The sequence below is a fragment of the Eleutherodactylus coqui genome, chromosome 8 (assembly GCF_035609145.1).
Source record: "Eleutherodactylus coqui strain aEleCoq1 chromosome 8, aEleCoq1.hap1, whole genome shotgun sequence".
Classification (NCBI taxonomy): domain Eukaryota; kingdom Metazoa; phylum Chordata; class Amphibia; order Anura; family Eleutherodactylidae; genus Eleutherodactylus; species Eleutherodactylus coqui.
Genome location: NC_089844.1, coordinates 17,983,420 through 18,006,931, shown reverse-complemented (window position 1 = coordinate 18,006,931; position 23,512 = coordinate 17,983,420). Strand labels below are relative to the sequence as shown.

General features: G+C 47.7%; 1 protein-coding gene across 1 annotated transcript in view; it reads right to left on the bottom strand.

Annotated features, from left to right (window-relative positions):
- Window positions 1–23,512, bottom strand: part of PNKD (PNKD metallo-beta-lactamase domain containing) — a 57,992-nt gene that overhangs the window by 17,825 nt on the left and 16,655 nt on the right. The window contains exons 2-3 of the mRNA XM_066575229.1: window positions 11,759–11,874; window positions 9,790–9,902 (exon numbers count right to left, since the gene is read on the bottom strand). Coding sequence (XP_066431326.1) covers window positions 9,790–9,902; window positions 11,759–11,874 — 229 coding nt within the window. The remainder of the gene's footprint in view (window positions 1–9,789; window positions 9,903–11,758; window positions 11,875–23,512) is intronic.

Genomic DNA, 23,512 nt, shown 5'->3' with positions numbered 1-23,512 from the left:
CAATCCAAGAAAGGCACAGCGGTCACACATGCGCACCCCCACAACCCCTCCAAGTCCTTTGTCACTTCAGGCTGCCTTATGTGCAGCCCGTATGGTCACATATAGCGATGACCAGCAGCTTGTGGGGGAGCACAGTCGTCCCTCCACCTCCCTTCCCCATGTCCCTATGTCCCTATGTGGCAGCATCTTCTGAAGCTACATGAATCCCCCTCCTACCCTGATGTTCTGAGGAGCCGCCATCAGCCCATCAGCACCCCTGCTACTTAAATACAGTAGCAGCACCAAGCAGTCATCTACAGAGCTTGGTTCTGATGCTGTATTTATACAACCCCAATTCCAAAAAAGTTGGGTCACTGTAAAACGTAAATAAAACTTAAAGAAAAAAAAGCGCAATGATTTGGAAATCTCTAAATATTTTATTCAATAGAACTTCTCCGGATTCTCTGCATCACCTGATATTACGGTCTGTAGATGGTGGGATATTCAGTTTTTAGAAGCAGCTCTGACCATCTTTGCTTCTGAGAGACTCGGCCTCTCTAACGCGCTCTTTTTATCCAGTCATGTGACTTAGTAGAATAATGCCCCTCCAGCTGTTTTTCATTAGTGCCACTTACTTTTCCAGCCTTTCATTAACCCTGGCCAAAAACTTTTGTGAGCTTTGTTGCAGTTATCAATTTCTAAAGGAGTTACATTTTTACAGGTCATTAAAAAAAAAATCAGTCTCCCCTCTGATATGTGGTTAGGTGGGATTTCCTTTACATTTTACACAACAGCCCAACTTCTTTGCAATTGGGTTTGCATTAGGAGCTTGGTTCTGGTGCTGTATTTATGTACGGAGGTTGGTTCTGGTGCTGTATTTATGTGATTAGCCAGTTTCTGGTACAGTATTTACTGAGATGTTCTGGGATGCCGTCATCTTGCAGCATTCTGCACAAGCAGGATCCGGGCAGACTGCCCAGCAGTGGAAAAAAAAAATATATATTATATATTTTTTCCCTACTTCTTAAGGTGGAAAAGCAAAAAAATTCTGCACAGGGTCCATCTAACCTGAAGGTATTTACTGCATCACTTACAAATCCTAGACTAGTTCTGCAACAATACGGAGTGGGGTCTGTACCGCTGCACCATTTAAAAGCTAGTGAAGATAAGTGAAACCCAGACAGGAGATTATGTCTCAAGGACATCTTCATGTTACAACTTCGGTTTGATTGACAGCTCAGATATAATCCATATACCTATATCCGCCACCCCAGCCCCCTCCCCACAGACATCCACTATTGGTGGAGTACACCCATGGCCCTCGCCTTTCTTCATGTCTGGGGCTCCATTCATCTTCGCTGCCTTTCATGTCCAGCTCGCTGGCGGGCCTCTTCCTGCAGGATTTGTCTTCGTCTTTGTGTTTATACTGATTAGAATTCTGGGAGAGGAGGCAGCAGCTCCCCGTCCAAGAATAACAGCCGAGCCGGCGTGTCGCTGCGCCGCCGCCGCGCCAGAGATCAGAGCGCAGGAACAGGTTGATGAAGCACAACTAGAATCATCACAGCTTCCTCCCTCCGCGCTGGAGACAATATCCAGATCATTGTGCACCGGACGATACATTTCATCGACTCATCCCTGCAACAATGTAGCCTGCGGGGACAACTGTTACTGCGCCTTTATAGAGCTCCGAATGGGAGGGGTGGGGGGAAAGGGGGTGATGTTCCCAACATTAAATCCAACACACAGGAGAAATATCAACTATGATCGCAAAATGTGTTGATAAAACGGACTGTCGCTATAACGATTAAAAGCACCTTCTGAACATAACCCAGTACCGGCTTTATTGCCGATGAATTAGAGCAGACTTGGTAATTTGGCAATTATGGAGATAAGTCAAGGTAAGCTACTCGCCGATGCAATCGTTTTCCCCATCATTCCGCACTCAATACCACATAAGAGCAAAGTGACAACGGAATGTTAGAAATTTTTGCAGTTTTTAAAAATAGGAAAAAAAATAAAATCCATATTTTGCATTGACATCAGTATTCCCACCCCTTAGAGTACTTAGGTGAAGCACCTTTGGCACTGATTCCAAGCCTTGGATATGATGTCACAAGGTTCGCACACCTGGATTTGGGGGGGTGGGGGGGGTTTCTGCCCTCTCTCAGGTTGGATGGGGGCCAGTGGTGGACGTCATTGTCAGGTCTCTCCAGAGATGTTCCACTTGGTTCAGGGCTCTGGCCGGGCCCCTCAAGGACCTTCACAGAGTTGTCCCTAAGCCCCTCCTGTGTTGTCTTGGCTGGGGTCTTAGGGTCATTGTCTTGTTGGAAGGTGACCCTTCTGCCCGGTCTGAGGTCCTTCGCTCTCTGGATTTCATTACCTTTGTATTTTGCTCCATTCAGCTTTCCATCAATCCTGACTGGTCTTGTATAAATCCCACCATCACCACCACCACCACCACCACCACCACCACCCCCTGCCACCTCCAGGCTTCACTGTAGGAAAAATATTGGGCAGGTGATAAGCGGCGCCTGGTTTCCTCCAGGCATAAAACAATTAGGACCGCGCCTCAGAATAGGAGGCGTAGGTGAAGAGAGATAATGGAGGGGGACTTACCCGGCGTAGGTGAGCCAACCCAATGGGTAGGTCACCACACATCTCATAGGATGTTGTAGGTGGTAAACACTGTCAAATAGGCATAAAGGCATCAATTAAGGGAGAGCGTGACAGAAGGTCCAAGAAACACTGTTGGAGTCTCGGAAGAAGAAATACACTAGGACTGCGAAGAAGAAAAATACTCCTGCGCTCAGAGCAAATCCTGCTGTGCAAATGATCACAATCCAAAATACGAAATACGTATTTCGGGGGAGGGTCTATGGGAACTCCGCCCGCCCAATTCTACCTCCAGACCTCCAGACTAAGGGAACTGCGATGGGGACCACGTTCGCCCCAAGCTATGAGAACCTCTATATGGGGCCTGTGAAGCTAATATTTTAGATTCCTGCATAGTATTATATTTGAGATTCATCCATGACATTGTTTGGGATGGTGACACGATAGATCTACAGCGGTTTTCTAATACCCTTAATAACTCTTGCGGTTTGGAATTTTCTGGGACCTAAAACTAGAGAAGCCTTGTGTTTTCAGGTTTAGAACTAGACATCAAGGTAGGACATGTCTCCATGTGGACACCTTTTAAATCTGTAGACTCATTTAGAATCCCCTAGTTGCCATGCCGAACAATGGAAGATCCTTATTCCCTGTGAACAATTCAGAAGAAATTGGAGAAATTGTACCTCTGATGATTTTAAGGCCGCATCCACAGGGGCGATTATACCGTAATGTGACAGTACTACCTAAATCGCATGAATGTAGAGCCCATGCTTTCCTATGGGTTCTTCCCCGGCACTTGCTTGAAGTTCTACTGCAGAACTTCCTGGTTGGAACTTTGAAAATCCCCGCCTCCAGGAAGCTCTGCCTCTGATTGGTTCACGAGCGCCGTGGCTCACCCAATCACAGCCAGCCCTTCTTGGAGGTGGTGATTTTGATCCTCCAGTCCAAGAGCTGGCAGAAGACTGAAGACAAGTGCCACGGAGCTACAGTGAAGACAAGCCGCAGATGACAGTGCCTCTTAGGTGATGTATTCATTTTTGTTAGGTTTTCTCACTGCAGCTAGGGCTTATTTTGGGGGTAAGGCTTATGTTTCAACCCCAAACCCCACCCCACCCCCCAAAAAAATCCTTGCACGTGGTGCTACAAAGTCATGTGACTTTGTAACACAAAATCATGTCATCACAGTGAAAAAAATGCAGCGATATCGCACGGACCACCGTGCGCTAGAGACTCCCGGATACAACAGTCCTTTTTATTGGCCTTCCATCTTACAGGGTCTATTTCTCATTGATGGATCCATCTGCCCTTTATTTACAACTCTATCAATTCCCGCATTATAATAATTTATTCTTCATATTCTAAATCCTCTCTCTCATCAATTTTTCATATATTTTATTCTAATCTTCCATGTATTTTACCTAATTGTTCTTATATTAGGGATATATTTTACTGATCCACTCATGTGCGCCCCATAATAGGGCTATAAGTTGTGTAAGGTTCTTCGTACTTCATGCTTGTTTTAGTTAATACCCCATTGCTATTCCAGTTTTATCCATTTTTGTGATTATATTTTTATGAAAAACCTGTCTGTTGCGTTTATGGAATACACGGTCGTTGTACCATCAGCAGCATTTCCCGTTCCCGCCGCGCACCACACCCCCCGTGGTATACAGGAACTACAATTCTGTTATTTCATCCACATGGTTTGTTGTGAAACACGCGCGGTGAAGTCGTAAATCCAGACAGCGTTACTTTCTTGTTTGTGCAGCGCGCCTGTTCATGCTCGCCACTTCCCGTGATTCTTTGCATGGATTTAAAGGGTGTTCCAAACCCCTAGGGAGCGCACGCTGGATTTTGCGCGCTGGTCTGCGCCAGTCTTCCCACGATCTCTTCATGTGCTTTAGCAGGCTCACAGATACCTCATGTATTGGTGACTTCTCTGTTCATTTCTGCTAGATTTGTGCTCGGGAAATGAGCCCCGAGCTCTGAAACACGAAGCGCCCGGTTTTCCATATTGTTCACATGTAGGTTTTTGTTCGTTATTCCGCTTCAATTTTGGATTAAAATGTGCCAGCATCTGAGGTGACTCCATTCTTCTAGTTGGTTGTCCCAGGTCTTCTTGGATCGATAGGGTGGTGGTAGTTGGGGTGGGGGGTTGATCATTTACGCAGCAAGATTTACCCTCTGAACACGAGAGCATTTTTCTTCTCCGTTTTGTGTATATTTCCTCCAGCCAGAACACTTGAGGCCAAAAAGTTCCATCTTGGTTTCATCAGAGCAGAAAATCTTGTTTCTCGCAGTTTGAGGTCCTTTAGGGTCTCTCTGGTAACTCCAGACAGCCTTCATGTGTCTTCCCAAGGAGAGGCTTCTTTCTAGCCGCTCTGCCATAAAGTCCAGATTGGTGGAGGCTGCAGTGATGGTTGACCTTCTGGAAGTTTTTCCCATCTGAACACAGGATCTTTAGAGCTCAACCAGAGGTACCACTGTGTTATTGGTCACCTTTCTTACCAAGACCCTTCTGCCCCGATGACTTAGTTTGGTGGGGGCAGCTCTAGGAAAAGTTCTGCTTGTTCCAAACTTCTTTCATGTAAGAATTATGGAGGCCGCTGAGAACTTTCAGTGCAGCAGAAGTGTTTCTGAAGCTTCTCCAGATCTGAGCGGCCACACAATCCTGTCTCTCAGCTCTACTGGCAGTTCTCACCTCCTCATGGGTTGGGTTTTGCTCAGATATGCATTGTGAGCTGAGAGACCTTATATAGACTGGGAGTGGGGATTTTATATCTAAATCAACTGAATTTCCCAGGTGACTCCAATCAAGGTGTGGAAACACCTCAGATGATCAAGAGAAATAGGAAGCCCCCAGAGCTACAAGTCATACCAAAGGGTGTGAATACTTGGGTCAATGCAAAATGTTAGTTTTTCATTATTAAAACATTTACAGAGACTTCTAACACTAATGTATATTTTTAGTCGCATGAGGCCACAACATGACAAAATGTGAAAAAAAAAAAAGTGAAAGTGTCTGAAGACTTTCTGGACCTTCTGTATATTGGTGGATTCAGAGAATTTACTGGGGTCTCCTAACAATCGGACAGGTTGTTACCGCTCAGGCTGCTTGAGATGCGGGCAAATGTTGGACAATTTGGGATAAATGAGATATAATTCATCAGGTCACCGGGATAAGATTTTCTGATAGTCCAATATAAAAGAAATATATTATAAACATCCTCACAAGTTCCCTTTCAAAGGAGAACAATGAGTCATTTGATCTCAAAGAAAAGCAGATAAGATCCTTATTCTGAGCAGTGTGAATAAGGAGAATTCTGGGAAATCATTACAGAACGGCTAAAAAAAGACCATTAATGACATCAAGTATCATTCAGTGCAATCTGTGTTCCTGCATTATAGATGCGATTCCTGCCAATTTCCTTCCAGAAAGGATTTTAACCTCCCATTGGTAAATCAAAAATAATCCAAACTGCACCAACCCGACACCCACGAAAGTGCATCAACACGAAGGGGAAACCTTATAGATTAGAAGGTGAAAATAATGCAGCAAATATAAGGTATTCCATGTTTATATCACTACTCTAATACTGCCCCCCTACGTGCAAGAATATAACTACTCTAATACTGCCCCCCTATGTACAAGAACTACTCTAATACTGCCCCCCTATGTACAAGCATATAACTACTATAATACTGCCCCCCATGTACAAGAATATAACTACTATAATACTGCCCCCATGTACAGGAATATAACTACTATAATACTGTCCCTATGTACAAGAATATAACTACTATAATACTGCCCCCCATGTACAAGAATATAACTACTATAATACTGCCTCCTATGTACAAGAATATAACTACTATAATACTGCCCCCCATGTACAAGAATATAACTACTATAATACTGCCCCTATGTACAAGAATATAACTACTATAATACTGCCCCCCATGTACAAGAATATAACTACTATAATACTGCCTCCTATGTACAAGAATATAACTACTATAATACTGCCCCATATGTACAAGAATATAACTACTATAATACTGCCCCCTATGTACAAGAATATAACTACTATAATACTGCCCCCTATGTACAAGAATATAACTACTATAATACTGCCCCCTATGTACAAGAATATAACTACTATAATACTACCCTCTATGTACAGGAATATAACTACTATAATACTGCCTCCTATGTACAAGAATATAACTACTATAATACTGCCCCCTATGTACAAGAATATAACTACTATAATACTGCCCCCTATGTACAAGAATATAACTACTATAATACTGCCCCCTATGTACAAGAATATAACTACTATAATACTGCCCCCTACGTACAAGAATATAACTACTATAATACTGCCCTCTATGTACAGGAATATAACTACTATAATACTGCCCTTTATGTACAAGAATATAACTACTATAATACTGCCCCCTACGTACAAGAATAGAACTACTATAATACTGCCCCCTACGTACAAGAATATAACTACTATAATACTGCCCCCTATGTACAAGAATATAACTACTATAATACTGCCCCCTATGTACAAGAATATAGCTCCTATAATGCCGCCGCCTATATACAATAAAATAACTCATTCTTGTGTATAGGGGCCAGTATTATAGTAGTTATATTCTTGTACATAGGAGCAGTATTATAGTAGTTATATTCTTGTACATAGGGGGCAGTATTATAGTAGTTATATTCTTGTATATAGGGGGCAGTATTATAGTAGTTATATTCTTGTACATAGGAGCAGTATTATAGTAGTTATATTCTTGTACATAGGGGGCAGTATTATAGTAGTTATATTCTTGTACATAGGGGGCAGTATTATAGTAGTTATATTCTTGCACATAGGGGGCAGTATTATAGTACTAATATTCTTGTACATAGGAGCAGTATTATAGTAGTTCTATTCTTGTACATAGGGGGCAGTATTATAGTAGTTATATTCTTGTATATAGGAGGTAGTATTATAGTAGTTATATTCTTGTACATAGGAGGCAGTATTATAGTAGTTATATTCTTGTACATAGGGGGCAGTATTATAGTAGTTATATTCTTGTACATAGGGGGCAGTATTATAGTAGTTATATTCTTGTACATAGGGGGCAGTATTACAGTAGTTATATTCTTGTACATAGGGGGCAGTATTATAGCAGTTATATTCTTGTACATAGGAGGCAGTATTATAGTAGTTATATTCTGGTACGTAGGGGGCAGTATTATAGTAGTTATATTCTTGTACATAGGGGGCAGTATTACAGTAGTTATATTCTTGTACATAGGGAGCAGTATTATAGTAGTTATATTCTTGTACATAGGTGGCAGTATTATAGTAGTTATATTCTTGTACATAGGGGGCAGTATTACAGTAGTTATATTCTTGTACATAGGGGGCAGTATTATAGCAGTTATATTCTTGTACATAGGAGGCAGTATTATAGTAGTTATATTCTTGTACATAGGGGGCAGTATTATAGCAGTTATATTCTTGTACATAGGAGGCAGTATTATAGTAGTTATATTCTTGTACATAGGAGGCAGTATTATAGTAGTTATATTCTTGTACATAGGGGGCAGTATTATAGTAGTTATATTCTTGTACATAGGGGGCAGTATTATAGTAGTTATATTCTTGTACATAGGGGGCAGTATTATAGCAGTTATATTCTTGTACATAGGAGGCAGTATTATAGCAGTTATATTCTTGTACATAGGAGGCAGTATTATAGCAGTTATATTCTTGTACATAGGAGGCAGTATTATAATGGATAACTATACTGCTTCCTATATATGCTGTGAGTTTTTTCTTCAAACTAGTAAGAAAAAAAAACTAGATTTTTTTTTACGCACTTTGACATTTTCTTCTGCAACAAGCACAACATCCGCTGTCCATGTATATAATCCAAATGTGCATCACGCTACATGACCGTCCATTACCGGTGTGCGCCACAATAATCTATACAACATGTTCCCCATTTGCAGATTGTGGATCATATCAATAGACTGAGGACTTTGTGGATTTTCATGCACTGAAGGGGTTAAGGCAATTTGCAGGAACAATGCAGATTCTTTGCCTCTATTGAAAACAAAAGCCGCTCACTTTCCCTTTTTGTTACTCTGTATGCGATTTTCCGAGCTCTGTGCTTTGAACTCCATTGTTCTCTGAGCCCCTATAGAATGGGATTGAACGGATATTCGAGAGAGATCCCTGCCTGGACGAGACCCAAACCCCACTGTAGGTGCAGACAGCGCCTGTAACCCGAGCAGCGAGGGTCGGACAGATGGACATACCAATATTAATCCCCTGGTATCTAAACATATCTAATGCTCTCAGTGGAATGTAAGCATCTGCCATCATATATATATGATTTGTGAAGACTGTTCTTTTCATGTCCTCTTCTCCATTCACATCCAAAGCTGCGTTCAGACCTGGAAACGTGTGTGCCAAGCTCTGGACCAGCACAACTTAGTACACAATGATACCCTAGATGCCCTGCATGACCCTTTTATTAGAGTGCCCATCATCAAGTAGCGTTGGACTCCTTGGGAACGCAGAACCGTAGCAGTTCGTTGCGGCGTAGATTCAACTAAGTGATGAAATCATTCTGCAGGAATATTTTGCCCCAGCGAACAGGTAGGGGGTCAGATTCCCGCGTGACCTGACCTCCCATCGGCACAGGGCAACAGAAATCTGGATCCATCTGACCAAGAGGTTTTTCCGCTGCTCAGGGATACACTTTTTGTGTGCTTTTGCCCGCTGGTGTCTCAAGTTTCTGCCGTTAGACACATTGGCGCTGGAACTGGTCGTCTGCAGTTATAGTCCATCAGTGATAAGGAATGGCGAGTTATGCATTCGGACACTTTAGTTGGAGCACCGGCATTTTATTCAGTTGCTCCCAACTGTGCAGCGCCTGTTAGAGTGATTCCTGACATCCTCCTTTGACCCCTTTTAGTGACAAGTTGTTTCTGACCATTGTTTCTGAAACGGATTCATGGAAAACTTATATGATTTTATGCTGCACTCAGGGGTCACGGGGAGAATTACCATACAGGGAAGGGTTAATCATGACCAAAGGCTCAAATAAAAAAGGAGCCAGTGTGTACAACAGAGGAAGCCAATATTTTCTCACATACACAAGTCTTTATCACAAACCTACCTGTACAGCGATGGGGTCCGACGGGTCCACAGCCACTGCCAGGTTAGAGTTCGTGTCAATGACCAGGTAGCTGTAGTTGTCAGACAGTACGGGGACGGGAACCACCTTAACACCTTGAAAATGAAGCAGGTAGAAGAGGGTGAGACGCAGAAAATAAACATCTGGACTGAATTTATAGACAGACTGCACATTAGGAACTGCCATGGGCACGGCATACATGCCTTATCAGCCCCACACCTCCATTAGAATACACAATTCTCCATTAACTCTTTCAATACTCTCTTCTAGCAAAAAAACAAACAAACACAGACTTCCCTTTCAATAGAGGAAATGAAAGTTTTTATTCCAATGAGGAATGTGTCGTTTATATCATCAATAAATGGAGATTAAGCAGAATGGTGGAAATGATGGAAGCGTTCCCCTATGACCACTTTGTATTCCCTTATTTATACGTTGTGTTTTAACCCACTAAGAACCGAACGCTTGGTCCTGGGCTTTAATTCTGGCCAATAGTAAATATATTGAGTGGGAGTAAAACACCTGCAATCTAGCAGAAGGTTGGGTCCTCGACTGTGTCCTGACATGACCCGGAGGAGAAGATAGAAGTGGGCTTTAACTGCTTCCGCCTTCTCATTTACAGGTTATATACTGTTCAATGAGCACTATGTACAGAATGCAGACAGCTGTACTGCTGTTTCCTGCTCAGGACCTGGCGATCACATGATCGCTGACAACCCACAGCATGTCAGAGGTGCAGGGTCTTAGCAGACCCCTGACCAACTCAGACAGTGGTGTTTCCCCTGTAACTGGGGCTCCTAGGGACAGTTTTATCCACATGCAGTTCCCGGGACAGAACTGGTGCTGGAGTCACAGGACAGGAGGGCAGCCTTACAGAGCGGCCCGGCGCACGCCGCTTAGATGAAGAGTCCCAGATGAATCATTAACCTCAGCCTGATTACCGGCCACACTTCATGCGCTGCTCAAAGGTTCAGAGCAGGAAGAGAGCAAAGTTAATTTTACAACTTTGATGTGACTCTGCAATTTTATTTTTGGATCTTCAGCTTGTAACATAACTGAAGACAAAGAGGGACGCGCACACGCCACCAGAGGGGGGCACAAGAGAGGGGGGGGGGCGCACGCCACCGCAGAGGGGGGGGGGATGCACAGCCACCACAGAGAGGGGGGTATCGGAGGGGGGGGAGGTGTGTGTGTGTGCGTGTGTGTGTGTGTGTGTGTGGTGGGGGAAGGGGGGAGTGCATGCCACCACAGAGGGGTGGGGGTACCGGAGGGGGGGGGGGGGGGGGGGAGGAGGTGTGTGTGTGTGTGTGTGTGTGTGTGTGTGTGTGTGTGTGTGTGGTGGGGGAAGTGCATGCCACCACAGAGGGGGGCGCCAGGGGATGCGCACGCCGCCACATAAAGGGGCGCCGGAGGGGGAGTGCCGCCACAGAAGGGGGCGCTGGACGGGTAACACCCACGCCGCCACAGAAGGGGACCGCTGGAGGGGTGGGGGGGACGGACAACACACGACCCGGGCACGCCGCCACAGAGGGTGGCGCCGGAGTGTTTGTGTGTCTGTGGGGGGGGGGGGGGGTGCGGGCACATGCCAACACAGAGGGGGGCACCAGGAGATGCGCATGCAGCCACATAAGGGGGGCGCCAGAGGAGGAATGCGCATGCCGCCACAAAAGAGGAAAGGGGGGGGGGGGGGGGGGAGAGGAAGGAGAATGTGCACGATGCCACAAAAGGAGGGGTTGTGCACGACGTGGTGAAAGGAGGGGGTGGGAACGTGTATGCCGCCACAGAGGGGGGAGACGGATGGGGGGGGGGGGGGGGGAGACGGAGACACTCGCAGGCCGCCACAAAAGGGGATGCACACGCCGCGACAGAGGAGGGCACTGTCACTCCTGCAGCGCCGTCCTCTCCGCACAGACTGCACCCCCCCCACAGAGACGTTCCTGCTGCCACTTACCACTGAACACGATGGCCTGGGTGGATGAGTGTCCCTGCGGGTAGCGCTCTCTCGCCTTCTTCAGCTGTCTCTTGTAGAAGAGGTAACCGAGTCGGGTGCGCGTGTACAAGCCATACCTGGAGAGACACAAGGTCATCCGTAAAGAAAAGTGTAACAACTGTTTTGGCCGCAGCAGAGTCAGCGGGAGCCTGGCGCCATGTTTGGGTTCGCCCCTAATTAGCTGAGGAGTATTTCGTGTAAACGCTCCCAACCATTTGATCAGCAATTGCGAGGCTGAATATCAAGTTAACAAGAATGGCGCTGTGTAAAATCACACAGACGTTCGGACGCTTCGGCGACTGTTCTCTGTAACCGTTCACGCCATTCGGTCTTGTTTTGGGCTGCAAACATCTCTATACGGATACACTAATAACCAGCCACATTTAGGGAACGTTCACACGCAGAAGATTTTGGCGCAGATTTCATCCTTTCAATTGAAGGGCCAACGTTCGCGGTGAATCAGTGTCAAAATTCGTGGATAAATCCGCACCAATTCATTCTGCTTTGCGTCGCCGAAGACCGGATTTAAATGGCGAGTGCGATATTAGTCTGAAAAACCTTGGACAGATATCGCACTTCTAAGTCTACGATTTTTATGCAAGTGCGATACGTTTTTGGTAGAAAGCGGCACCGCAGTAAATGTGATGGTCACGAGCGTTTTCACTAAACGTTAAAATCACGTTTTAATAGGAAAAGGTTAGAAATGGCGAGTGCAATGAGACTTCCGGTCACACAGCATCGCCGTGAGAGAAAAACCGTATGTGTAAATAGGCCTATTGAAAATGGCGAAAAATCGCCCGCGTTCATTAGCCCTTTTGAGTAAAGCAGCCGTAATGTTCATCGTTAATTACTAACGACGCGCGGTTCTGCCGGGAGCGCTTCATGCGTCGCGTGGAATATATCATCATCTAGGAACTAATCGGGGAACATAAAACCGTAACAGCGGCGGTCGAGGAAAGTCTTCCTGGTTACGATCAGCTACACATTGCCACGAGTCCTGCCGCCGTCGCCAGCGTCATACTTGCACATATAGCAGAGCCGGGCGGAGTGGGGGAGGGGCGCCTCAGTCCGACGGTCGCGGCACAATCTCACATTGTACTGGGGATGTGAGGAGTTATGTAAGCGATTGAACAATTGTTTGACTCAACGAAGAAGAAAAGCGAAGCGAGGGGGGCCGCAGGGGGCCGGCCGTTCCCACACCACCGTACAATGTGCCACATTCTGCATGACATGACCCCACTCTCTAAAGACCCCAGAGGAGACCCCCAGCGCGCGCCAAAACCAGGAGCCGGATCCGCACGGAAGAAAAACGTTTTTCAGAATGTCGCACATGGGCCGGCTCACAGGCTGCGGATTTTACCACAGGGTTAAATATACACAGCATTTCAATTACTATTCTGCAGATCTAGTCCCAGAAGGAAGGGAACGGAGCAGAGCACACGGGGAGAGCGGCGCTGCCAGCAGATACACGCACACAAGTAATAGAGCCCAGGCAGGAAATATCCATCAGCGGTTTTCAGACTGCAGAACTAGGAACGTACAGACCGATCCGGAGTTTTTACTCCGCTTTACCCATCTAGTAACGATATGGAGTTAGATTATTCTCTAGTCACATCCAAAGCTGCATCAGGAAGTCTGCCGTCTGCCTCATCAGCGCTGCGCACATCTATATAGTTGCGTTCGCACGTTGCATGTGCGTTGTAGGAGTTACGGGATACCAGGAGCCATTTAAGAGGATCAGCTCTGTGTGTGTGGCCCTCAGCCCTTACTGCGGGGTCCCCTGCAGGATGGCACAGCGAAGAGAAGGACAGCAGATGGGACTCTAGCAGGGGCACAAGGTTTAATCATTATAGTTTAAGACTTGGTGGGATGCAGACCCTCCCCAGAGGGCACCCGGGTGCCTCGGCCCGCAGACCCTCCCCAGAGGGCACCCGGGTGCCTCGGCCCGCAGACCCTCTCCAGAGGGCACGCACAATGTGGTGGATACAGTTTCTGTTGGACTAACGGCGACTGACTTCTCCTGACCTTGGCAGGGCACCCTGGGTTGGCAGTCAGCGGTTGTGAGCAGCAGTATGCCCCAGGGCTTTGCTGAGCTGACAGTATAGTCTCTCCGGGTACTGGTCTGAACCCACCCCAATTCTCCAGGGACAGCTCCTGTAAAGGGTTTTCCTTAGGCCTGGCAGTCCCATGCAAGACCGTTGGCGCAGGTCAACATGACGGAGTGCGGTTTACAACCGAGTTCATGGCGGCATGGGTTCATACCAACCAGCCGCTTGCATGCTGAGAAGCGTCAGGCGTTCGTGCAGCAGGTGAAATCCACAGCTAGAAGCACAACCACCTGCAGGTTTCGGTTCTGCAGTGTAGTATTCTATGAGGTGTGGGGACTCCGCCGCTTCCACAATACAGTCCTGGTGCAAACACTACATTTTCCACATTGCAGCACAGCGGGACATTCTGTGACGTCCCGCCCCAGCGACAAATGCGGTCCTGCAGCCAAGAGACAACGGAAGCAGAACACTGAGCGCAGCTCTGCAGACATGAAGCAAGTCCCGACCAGCAGGGAAAACCGTCAAGGTTGCTCAACATTTTACAACGGATTACCCAACAGCAAGTGAAGCGTCAAATATTAACCCCGCAGTGACCAAGACACTTACGATGGTCACCAAGAGCCTTTAAACCTGTGCATCCATCTTTTTAAAGGCGATGGCTTAACTGACTGACAGCGGGGCTCCTGCTCTACCTGCCAGGAACGGAGAAACCTCATCCGACAGCTTAACCCCTTACATGCCAAAAAAAGGGCGTCTGCAGCATATAAGCTGATGACAGGGTGGGGGCTCCTCCTGTACTCATCGGCCCTCTGCAGTGCGATACAAGGTACCAATGAGTTCCCATGGCAACCAGAGGCCGGACAAAGGAGAATCTTGGGCACAACTACAAATGGGAAAACCCAGTGATCTGAGCGACTTTCATGAAGGCCCGGTCATCAGTGCTAGACTAGCCGGGGTCTCACTGCCAACTGCAGGAGGGTTTCTTGTGCAGCGAAGTGGAGAGCATACCGAGAATGGCGCGATCGAGGAAACATCCAGCAAAAGGGGATCCTGCGGACAGAAACAATCACTGAAAGGGGTCGGAGGAGGATGTCAGGAATCGCTGACCAATAGGCTGCATAGACAGCTGAATACAATGCTGGAGCTCCAACTAACGCGTACAAATGCAGAACTCGCCGTTCCTCCGCACGGATGGAACAACAGCGGGCGACCAGTTCCAGCGCCATTGTGTCTAAGACAAACAGAAAGACTCCAGCGGGCAAAAGAGCGCAAAACTTGTATCACTGAGCAGCGGAAAAACATCTCCTGGTCAGATGGAGCCAGATCTCTGTTGCTCCATGCTGATAGGTCAGAATTTGGCGCAAGCAGCATGAATATCTGACCCCTTCCTGTCAGCTGGTCAGAACATCTCAGCACCGCCATCTAATCTGCGGCAACTACAAGAAGCTGCCTGTCCGCAGGGGCCGGTATTCCTGCAGAACCATTTCATCACCGAGTGGAATCTACACCGCGAAGAATCGCTGCAGATCTGAAGGCAAAACTAGTCCACCGCTGCTAGATGGGGGTTTCCAATAAAAGGGGCGGTCAGTGTGTTTTATGGTGACCACCTTTAAGGTACCGTCAGATTCCACATCAGTGTTTTAGGGGTTTTACTGACCGCTTACATTCTACAGACCGCCGTATCCATGTCTCAGCGCCGCGGAGACATCTGGACGCTAACAAGACATGGGCTGAAACTGTGCGGGTAGAGCGCCAAGGACTACAATGAGTGATTGTTAGCTCTCCGGACGACTGATTGGAAGGGAAGGAGTTGGCAAAAAGCAGAAAGTCACCCTCACCAGAGAGGCTCCTGGCGCCATCTCTGATAACAGCTGCGACGGGCACAGATGCCAGTGACCACCGGACATACAGTGGGGGTCAGCCAGGCTTCTCCACGCAAAAATGCAACCCTCTGCCACTTTGACATACATGAACTTTTAATCCTGGCCCATTTCAAGATCTCTGCTTGCTGAGATTATAATTAAAATTTCTAACCTGGAAACCCATGTAGAACTACCCGCTCGCAAAGCGGCAGCCCGCTACAGTGCAGTTTAGAGTCAGAACAGGCAATATTTGCCAGCGTTCTACATCAGTTATTATCCTGATCTGCGTAAAGGGCGAGGGGGCCACAATCAGTGCTGCACCAGGGGCCCCTCAAGCCTTGCAGGTATATATGGCGGGGGCCCACATGTGTTTTAGTCAGTTAATGGTGGCAGCGCTTCCCTAACCGTTTCGGGAGGTTCTATATTTTCCTTCGGCTTTGGAGCGGTTCAGCCGAGGCCGGAGACACAGAAGTGTTATCAGCGGGCAAGGAGCAGAGAGGCTCAGAGATAAGCGTTATCAACCAGGCACATATGGCGGTAATCGGGTTTCACCAGCCATTAACCCTTCCACAGCCAGAGTGTGACAATCCTCATCTGTATCATCAGTGATGGAACGGGTCCTTCTATGCCAACCCCCCCCCCCCCCCCCGATGAGTCGCAAAGAGACTCTTTATGTTAAGTGAGGTCCATAAATATTAGTGGCTGTGGTGTAAGGAGCCGCAGTCCACCGGCGACATTTATGGGTGTGACCCCCATTTTTCTTATTAGAACTGTTCCACTATTATTCTTTGGGGGTCGTTTACGCTGAATCTGCGTGGCGCAAAAGATGAATGACAGAATCCGCGTCGTTTCTAACTGTAAAGCCGCGGCTCAGGCTTGGATTTCTGGCATAAATACAATTACAGCGACAGATGTCCGTTTTCCCCCTCATTTATTTCTAGCTTTAGGCCATTTTCGCACAGGGATGATTTTTCCGCAGATTGTCCGTGCCGCCGCAGCGCAAGGAAATCCCCCGGCATTTATAGTAGCAGCAAAGTCGATGATATTTTCGTCACCAGTGGGGTCTATCCGGAGGGCTGCCGTGTTCTCCATCTCTGGCTGATTTTCAAAGTCCTGTCCGCACGCTCCGGCAAAGATCTGCAAAAATCTGTGCGGAAATGGACATGCGGTGCGGATACACTGCAGAGTACGGCCAATAGACTGCAGCGGAAAAGCGGAGGTCCGCACAAAACCCGTAACGGCACCAGATTCATGCGGCCGCCCCGCAGCAGCTTCTCTTCACTGTAAAATCTGCACTAAATCCACAACAGGAGCCATGGAGCCAAATCCGCCTTGTGTGAACAGAGCCTTAGAGCAGCGGGTAACAACTAGGGTGCCGCGGCACAATGGGATAGTGTGAGAACCCCCCCAGGAGAGCCCCCAACAGGAGGACACGACGGGCGAAGTACCACCCCCAACTAGCTGACCGCTAATCGGAGCAGGGTCTGGAGAAGGTGCCAGGCGGAAATGCCGTCTGCGACATACTGCGAGCGCAGCATTGCCGGAGAGAAGCCACGCATGCTCCCCCAGTCCAGCAAGGCTCAGAGGACCCTTACATATAAGTGTGCAGCCCCTATAGCAGCGATCCGAATCTACAGCACGCCGCAAACATCTAATATTCATCCGTCCCGCCGCAGAGATACCTGGGCGGTATACTTCTAAAGATATTATAGGAATTACTGCCCAACAGGTGGAAGTCTACCTAGAATAGAAGGAACACCTCCTTGGTCGGCAGGCGATGTATACGGGGTAGGCTTGGGGCCTCATTCACACCACGTATTTTCTGTCCGTTTTTTTTTAAGTCACAGAAAACAAAAGCACACAAACCCAATAAAAAAAAAACTGTGGGAACAAACACTGCAAACACAGACATTACATGCTAGATGCAGCAAACATGGATGTTACATGCGTGTGCGCTGCTTTGTGCAGGTTGTCAGGAGACTGGAAAAAAAGTATCAATTAGGCCGATTTGCTTTTTTTTTGTATGTGCATAAAGAACATGCCATATGGACATGAAAAAAACAAAACAACTTCTAAAAACGCATGCGATACGCAGTGAAATCAGACCAATAAAGCATACGCCTGTGAGTATAATGCTGCGGTCACACAGGGAGGACATCTGGCAGAAGGTCAAGAGCGGGACCGCACGGAAATTTCGTGAGATTTCCGCAGCAGAAAGGCAGCTTCAAGACCTGCGTCGTTCGGCGAGAGTTTTGAATTGGTTTGTCTGCCTGAACTCCGCTGCAGCCTTCTCTCCCCATAGACAGGAGAGAGCCCGAAGCGGAAACGGCGATACAACTGACATACCGCGGCTTTGAATTCTGCACGGTGTCAGTTTCATCGCGGCTTAGACACAATGGACTGCAGCGTGTGGGCCAGATTGTAAATCTCATCCCTATTGCTGGTTAGGCCCAGCCTAAGCCCTAAGCCAGCCTGTATGCCACCATAAGCACGACGCTGGCACTGCATGTAGCGAGGTCCACAAGTTGCAGTTTTGCAATTCTCTGGTAGATCCTTAGCAGGTGTTCCATACAGGGTGTCATATTAACCAGTAGTGGCTTATAACTGCAGTAATGCAATGCAGCAGTCTAAGCGGGGGCGGGACCCTGCAGATAAAGGAAGAGCCGCAGCCCCCAATGAGATCATGATCAGGTTCCTCAAGTGCGAAGACAGGCACCACACGTATGTCCCTCTACTTTGGAACATTTTTGCAGGACTGTCTTAAAAACTGAACTGTGAAAAGGCACAGCCAGGACAAGGCAAATTCGGAGAGGAGCTTCTATGTACTCTTGGGGTTATTCATGGGTGGGCGGGGTCGGGGTGTAAATGGTCATGTGATTTGGAACTCAAACTGACAGGTATAACACCACTACTCTGATTTTTCAGATGTTGTGGTCTCATGACCTGAACCAGAAAGGCGGAGAAGAATGATCCTGGTTCTCAGGAGAACATGTAACCACCGCTGAGGGGCTCTGCAGTCCTGCGGCCCCCGGGGGCCGGTCTCATTTATTTGCTTTGGGTCTAGTGCGGTCCTTCATATCGGGAATCTCATTGTCCTACATGTCCTGAGAACGATGAGCTCATAACTACTTCAGTTAAAGTCAACACCACGAACATGGGAAAGGAAGATAAAAAGCGAATGGAGCCAAGACCGGTGAGATAACGCCCGAGTGTCCGGTGGCACTCAGCGGGAACCCTTAAAGGCATTTTCTTGATTATAACAAAAACTCTTGCAACTTTCTAATTTCTTCACCTCATTTCAAAGATTTCTGCTTGCAGTTTGCTACAATTGTATCCGTTCTCCTCAACCTTTCTCCCAAAAATACCACAAGATGGCAATGCACAAGGCGATTGTTTCAACCCTAAACTTATATTGTTATATACCCCAGTACAGATATAGTCAGCCTCTAATGTGGGACGCACCCCAGGACAAACCAGGAAACCCAACGCTGGATGTGCGGGTAGGAGAATCAGGAAGTTTTTGAAAAAGATGAATAAAAGAAGACTTTCTTAGACATCTTGCAAGAGGAGTCAAACGCAGCCCTGTGCTCCTTCATCTGCCCCCATCAGCCAACCCTATAGCTGCAGTCCTACAGCTTCCGGGGGTCCATCAGCCATATAGTCCTACAGCTTCCGGGGGGCCATCAGCCATATAGTCCTACAGCTTCCGGGGGGCCATCAGCCATATAGTCCTACAGCTTCCGGGGGGCCATCAGCCATATAGTCCTACAGCTTCCGGGGGGCCATCAGCCATATAGTCCTACAGCTTCCGGGGGGCCATCAGCCATATAGTCCTACAGCTTCCGGGGGGCCATCAGCCATATAGTCCTACAGCTTCCGGGGGGCCATCAGCCATATAGTCCTACAGCTTCCGGGGGGCCATCAGCCATATAGTCCTACAACCCCCTCCACTGTTGGTCCTCTGCCCTATGATCTTAAATGTGTTATTGGGACTTCAATACTGGTTACCCATCCTTAGGACAGGTCATATATTGATACCTAATTCAACACCCCCATTAGCTAAATGCCCTTGTGTTTGGACAAGTGCACTCATGGCCTTTTGGCACCTCCATCCCATTCAAACAAATGGCGCTATGCCTGCCATACAATGAAGAGGCCCTAACACTTGTCCCGAGTGGCCTAATCAGCATAGGTACCAGAAGTAAGACCCCCAACTCATCTGATATTGATGTCCCAAGCTAAGGATAGGCCATCAATATCTTACACTATCCTACCTACTTAAAAGTAATTGAACGCCTGAGCAAGAATCCTAAGTAGTATTTTATTTCCATATGTCAATACTTAGTGCGGCTCCTTTGGCCATAGTGACATTGAATACTCTGACATACTTTCTATACACTTCAGCTAGTATTTCCCTTCATTCATCCTGCAAACATCTGGCGGATTGTCTCAAAGTTGCACACTGTTCAAATTTCCTGACCTGACATTCCAGTTCATCCCAAATATGTTCAATAGGATTCAGGTGGGAACTCTGTGCCGCTAGTCCAATCGTGGAACACCCATATCCTCACACCAACATAAAACAGTGTTGGATGTGTGACAAGATGTGTTACCTTGTTGGAAGTATGGCCGACCATTCCCAGAGTATGGTCACATTGTTGGCAGCACATGGTCTAGAATGTCAGGGTACACCCTTCATGTTCATGGTTCTTGTCACTACAAGCAATGAACGGAGACCATGCCACGTAGAACATCCCCAGGCCATAACGGAACCTCCACCGTACTTAACTGTTGGCATAACTGGTGGCAGGGTTCCCCAGGCTCCTCCTCACCCGGGTACGGCCATCGGATGTGAGGATGAAGTAGCCCGATTCATCACTCCATAGAACGTTCTTCCATTACTCAACTGTCCAAAGACGACACTCCTTGCACCTTTGTAGATGGGCCAATGCGAGCTTCATGATAGATGGCTTGTGTGCAGCGGCATAACCCGTATATCCAATAGCGTGCAGTTCTGTCACAAACTATGGCTGACACCTCCGAGGGGCTGCAGGTTATGTAGCATGGTTTAGGACATGTGTCAAGAGGGGTGAGGTCTCTCCTCAAGGAGAGCACCCAAAAAAAGTGAGTGGAGACATCTAACGGCTGAGTGGGCCTGGGGATGATATAGTCTCTCCCCAAGGAGAGCACCCAGAAAGGGGGAGAGGAGACACCTGAAAAGTGAGTGAGGAGACTTATAAGGCCATGCACGCTCCTCTGGGTGATTTATGCAAATGAGGAAGATGGAACAATACCTCTGCAGCTCCACCTATTAGATGGCAGCAGTTAAGAAAATTGTAGATCAATATATCAGTTAATGGTTTTTGCTATCAGATTGTACATTAGAAAGATATAGCATCCTGCTAGTACTGTGATGGCGAACCTATGACACGCCATAGTCGCTGACATGCGGCCGCTCACCCAGTTAGTGAATACTGGCAGGGGCCGCGGCTCCCCTGCTAGTATTCACTAACCAGCGCTACTAGCAGCGCTGGTCCTGGTGCACACTGTGATGTCAGTGTGCAGTCGGGATCCTCCTTCCCCCTGCCCTGACGTCTCCTACCTGTTGGTTCAACGAGAGGGTACGGGGGAAGACGCGTCCAGAAGCATACTGATGTCCCAGTGTGCGCCGGAGATCATCGCTGCTGGAGGGCTCGGAGTTCAGAGGAGGAGCGGAGCTTCCAGGATGTGGAGGGGGTAAGTGCATGGGTCTCAGGGGGCACTGTGGGGTGCACCATCATAGCTGGGGGCTGCTGTCACTGCTGGGGGCTCACCATTACTAAGATAAGTGAGGGGGAGGCAGCGAGAGGCGAGGGCCTGTGCTATGGGTGTTTTGGGTTTATTAAATACAGTTAGCCCGGCTTCACACGGCCGTGACGGTCACCGCCGTGGAATTCCGCGGCAGAGCCCGTCACGCCGCCCCCTACCAGAGACCCCAATACTTACCTGCGGATTCGGCGTCCTACGTCCCGCAAGACGCTTCGGCGTGCATGCGCAATAGAGCGCGTGACGTGCCGGCCGCGTCATATGACACGCCCACAGCATCACGACGCGCCGACTGTGTCATATGACGCGGCTGCGGTATGCGGGGAAGCGGTTTCACGCTATCTTCCGTTGTGCTACAGCGGAAGATACGGTGACGGACGGCTTCCATTGACTGCAATGGAAGCTGTCCTCGCGTACACCCACGGCTCATAGAGCATGCCGTGGGCGAGGACGGGAGATTTTATGGTGCGGAATTCCATGGTGGAATTCCGCACCGTGAGCCCTGAGCTATTAGGATCAATAGAACCTAATAGCTGCGGGCAACGCAGCAGATTTCTGCCGCGTAATACGCGGCGGAAATCAGTCCGTGGGAAGGAGCCCTTATATATTACAATTATACATTTTTGTTTTTTAAACTATAAATATCGCAAATTTATGTTTTTTTTCCTCGAAGTGACACACCACCCGAGTTATGCTAGCTTTTTTGGCGAATTTTGACACAACGAGCTCAAAAGGTTGCCCATCACTGCGCTAGTATAGGTAGTAAAGTGGTTAAATGTAACCATTTCTATATACCAGTGAGTGGTACTGGGTAAGACAGATAAAATAGCCCTCAGACCCCCTCCCTCCCTTGCATTGCTTCTTAATGAAATAACAGTTTCTTTGTATGTTATAGTTATACCTTTAAAGGTGTAACTTATGTTAATCATTTTAGTTATAGCCATCATGTATTCTTAGTAGTTTTGCAGGTATGTACTTTTCCTGTGATGTCATTTATGGTATATAAACCACATGCAACTTTGAATACATTAGAAATCATTTGATACCGCAACAGGCTGGTGTGATTTGCATTTCTCCTAAGGGCCCATGCTTCTACACGAGATCTGGGATTGTCTTCTCCTTACAGCAGCATTCCTTCAAAATCAATCTACCACTCTTTTAGTTGTTTCTAAAACAATGATTGGAAATGAGAAACCAAGCTAGAAATCCATACACAGACAGCTGTTTCAGGGTGATTGCACCTCATTATTGTGCAGTAGGTTTCTGGTTTGGCTGGTGAGAGGCCTGTGATGTGGGTCAAGAGGAAGAGCACCAAAAAAGTGTGTGGAGACACCCAGGGGGTGAGTGGGTCGGGGGGGCATAGTCTCTTCCCAAGGAGAACATCCATAAGGGTTGTGAGAATACACCTGAGGCGTGAGTTTAGGGACATGCTAATAAAATCTATTCTACTGACGGGAGGGCAGGGGGGTGGGGGTCCAACTACTTCAGGTAGGACAATCTATCTTGACCTGTAACCCCCTCAGTCCTCTCCACACCATCTCATTCGTAAACCTGTGCTATGAGCCACAATCCGCAGTGATCGCTCCAGGCTGCTATATTAATCCGGTAGCCGGAGGGCATTTTCGCCTTCCGCCACTATTTTCGCTCCAGCGCACACCTGCCGAGGCTCCGGCGGCGGCGATCCAAGACTTTCAGAAGGAGGAGGAAACGTTTTAGTGTATTGCAGGAATTAACCTCTGCCCTCTAGTAAACACTGGTTTGTTCAGAGCAGGAAAAACAGATGATCTTATCGCTCCGGGCCATAACAATAGGAGGCGTTCCGGGACACAGGTGCGCCGCCGCCTCGTACGCTGGACTCCCCGATCCTTCCAGACGCGCCGCACACATCCTGCGGGGCGTATTCACACAGGCCACTTTCAAGTTCAGGTTCTGTCCGATTACAGAACACGCATGAGGAGAGCGACCATTGATGATCTCAGCTTATTCACACGAACGACTTT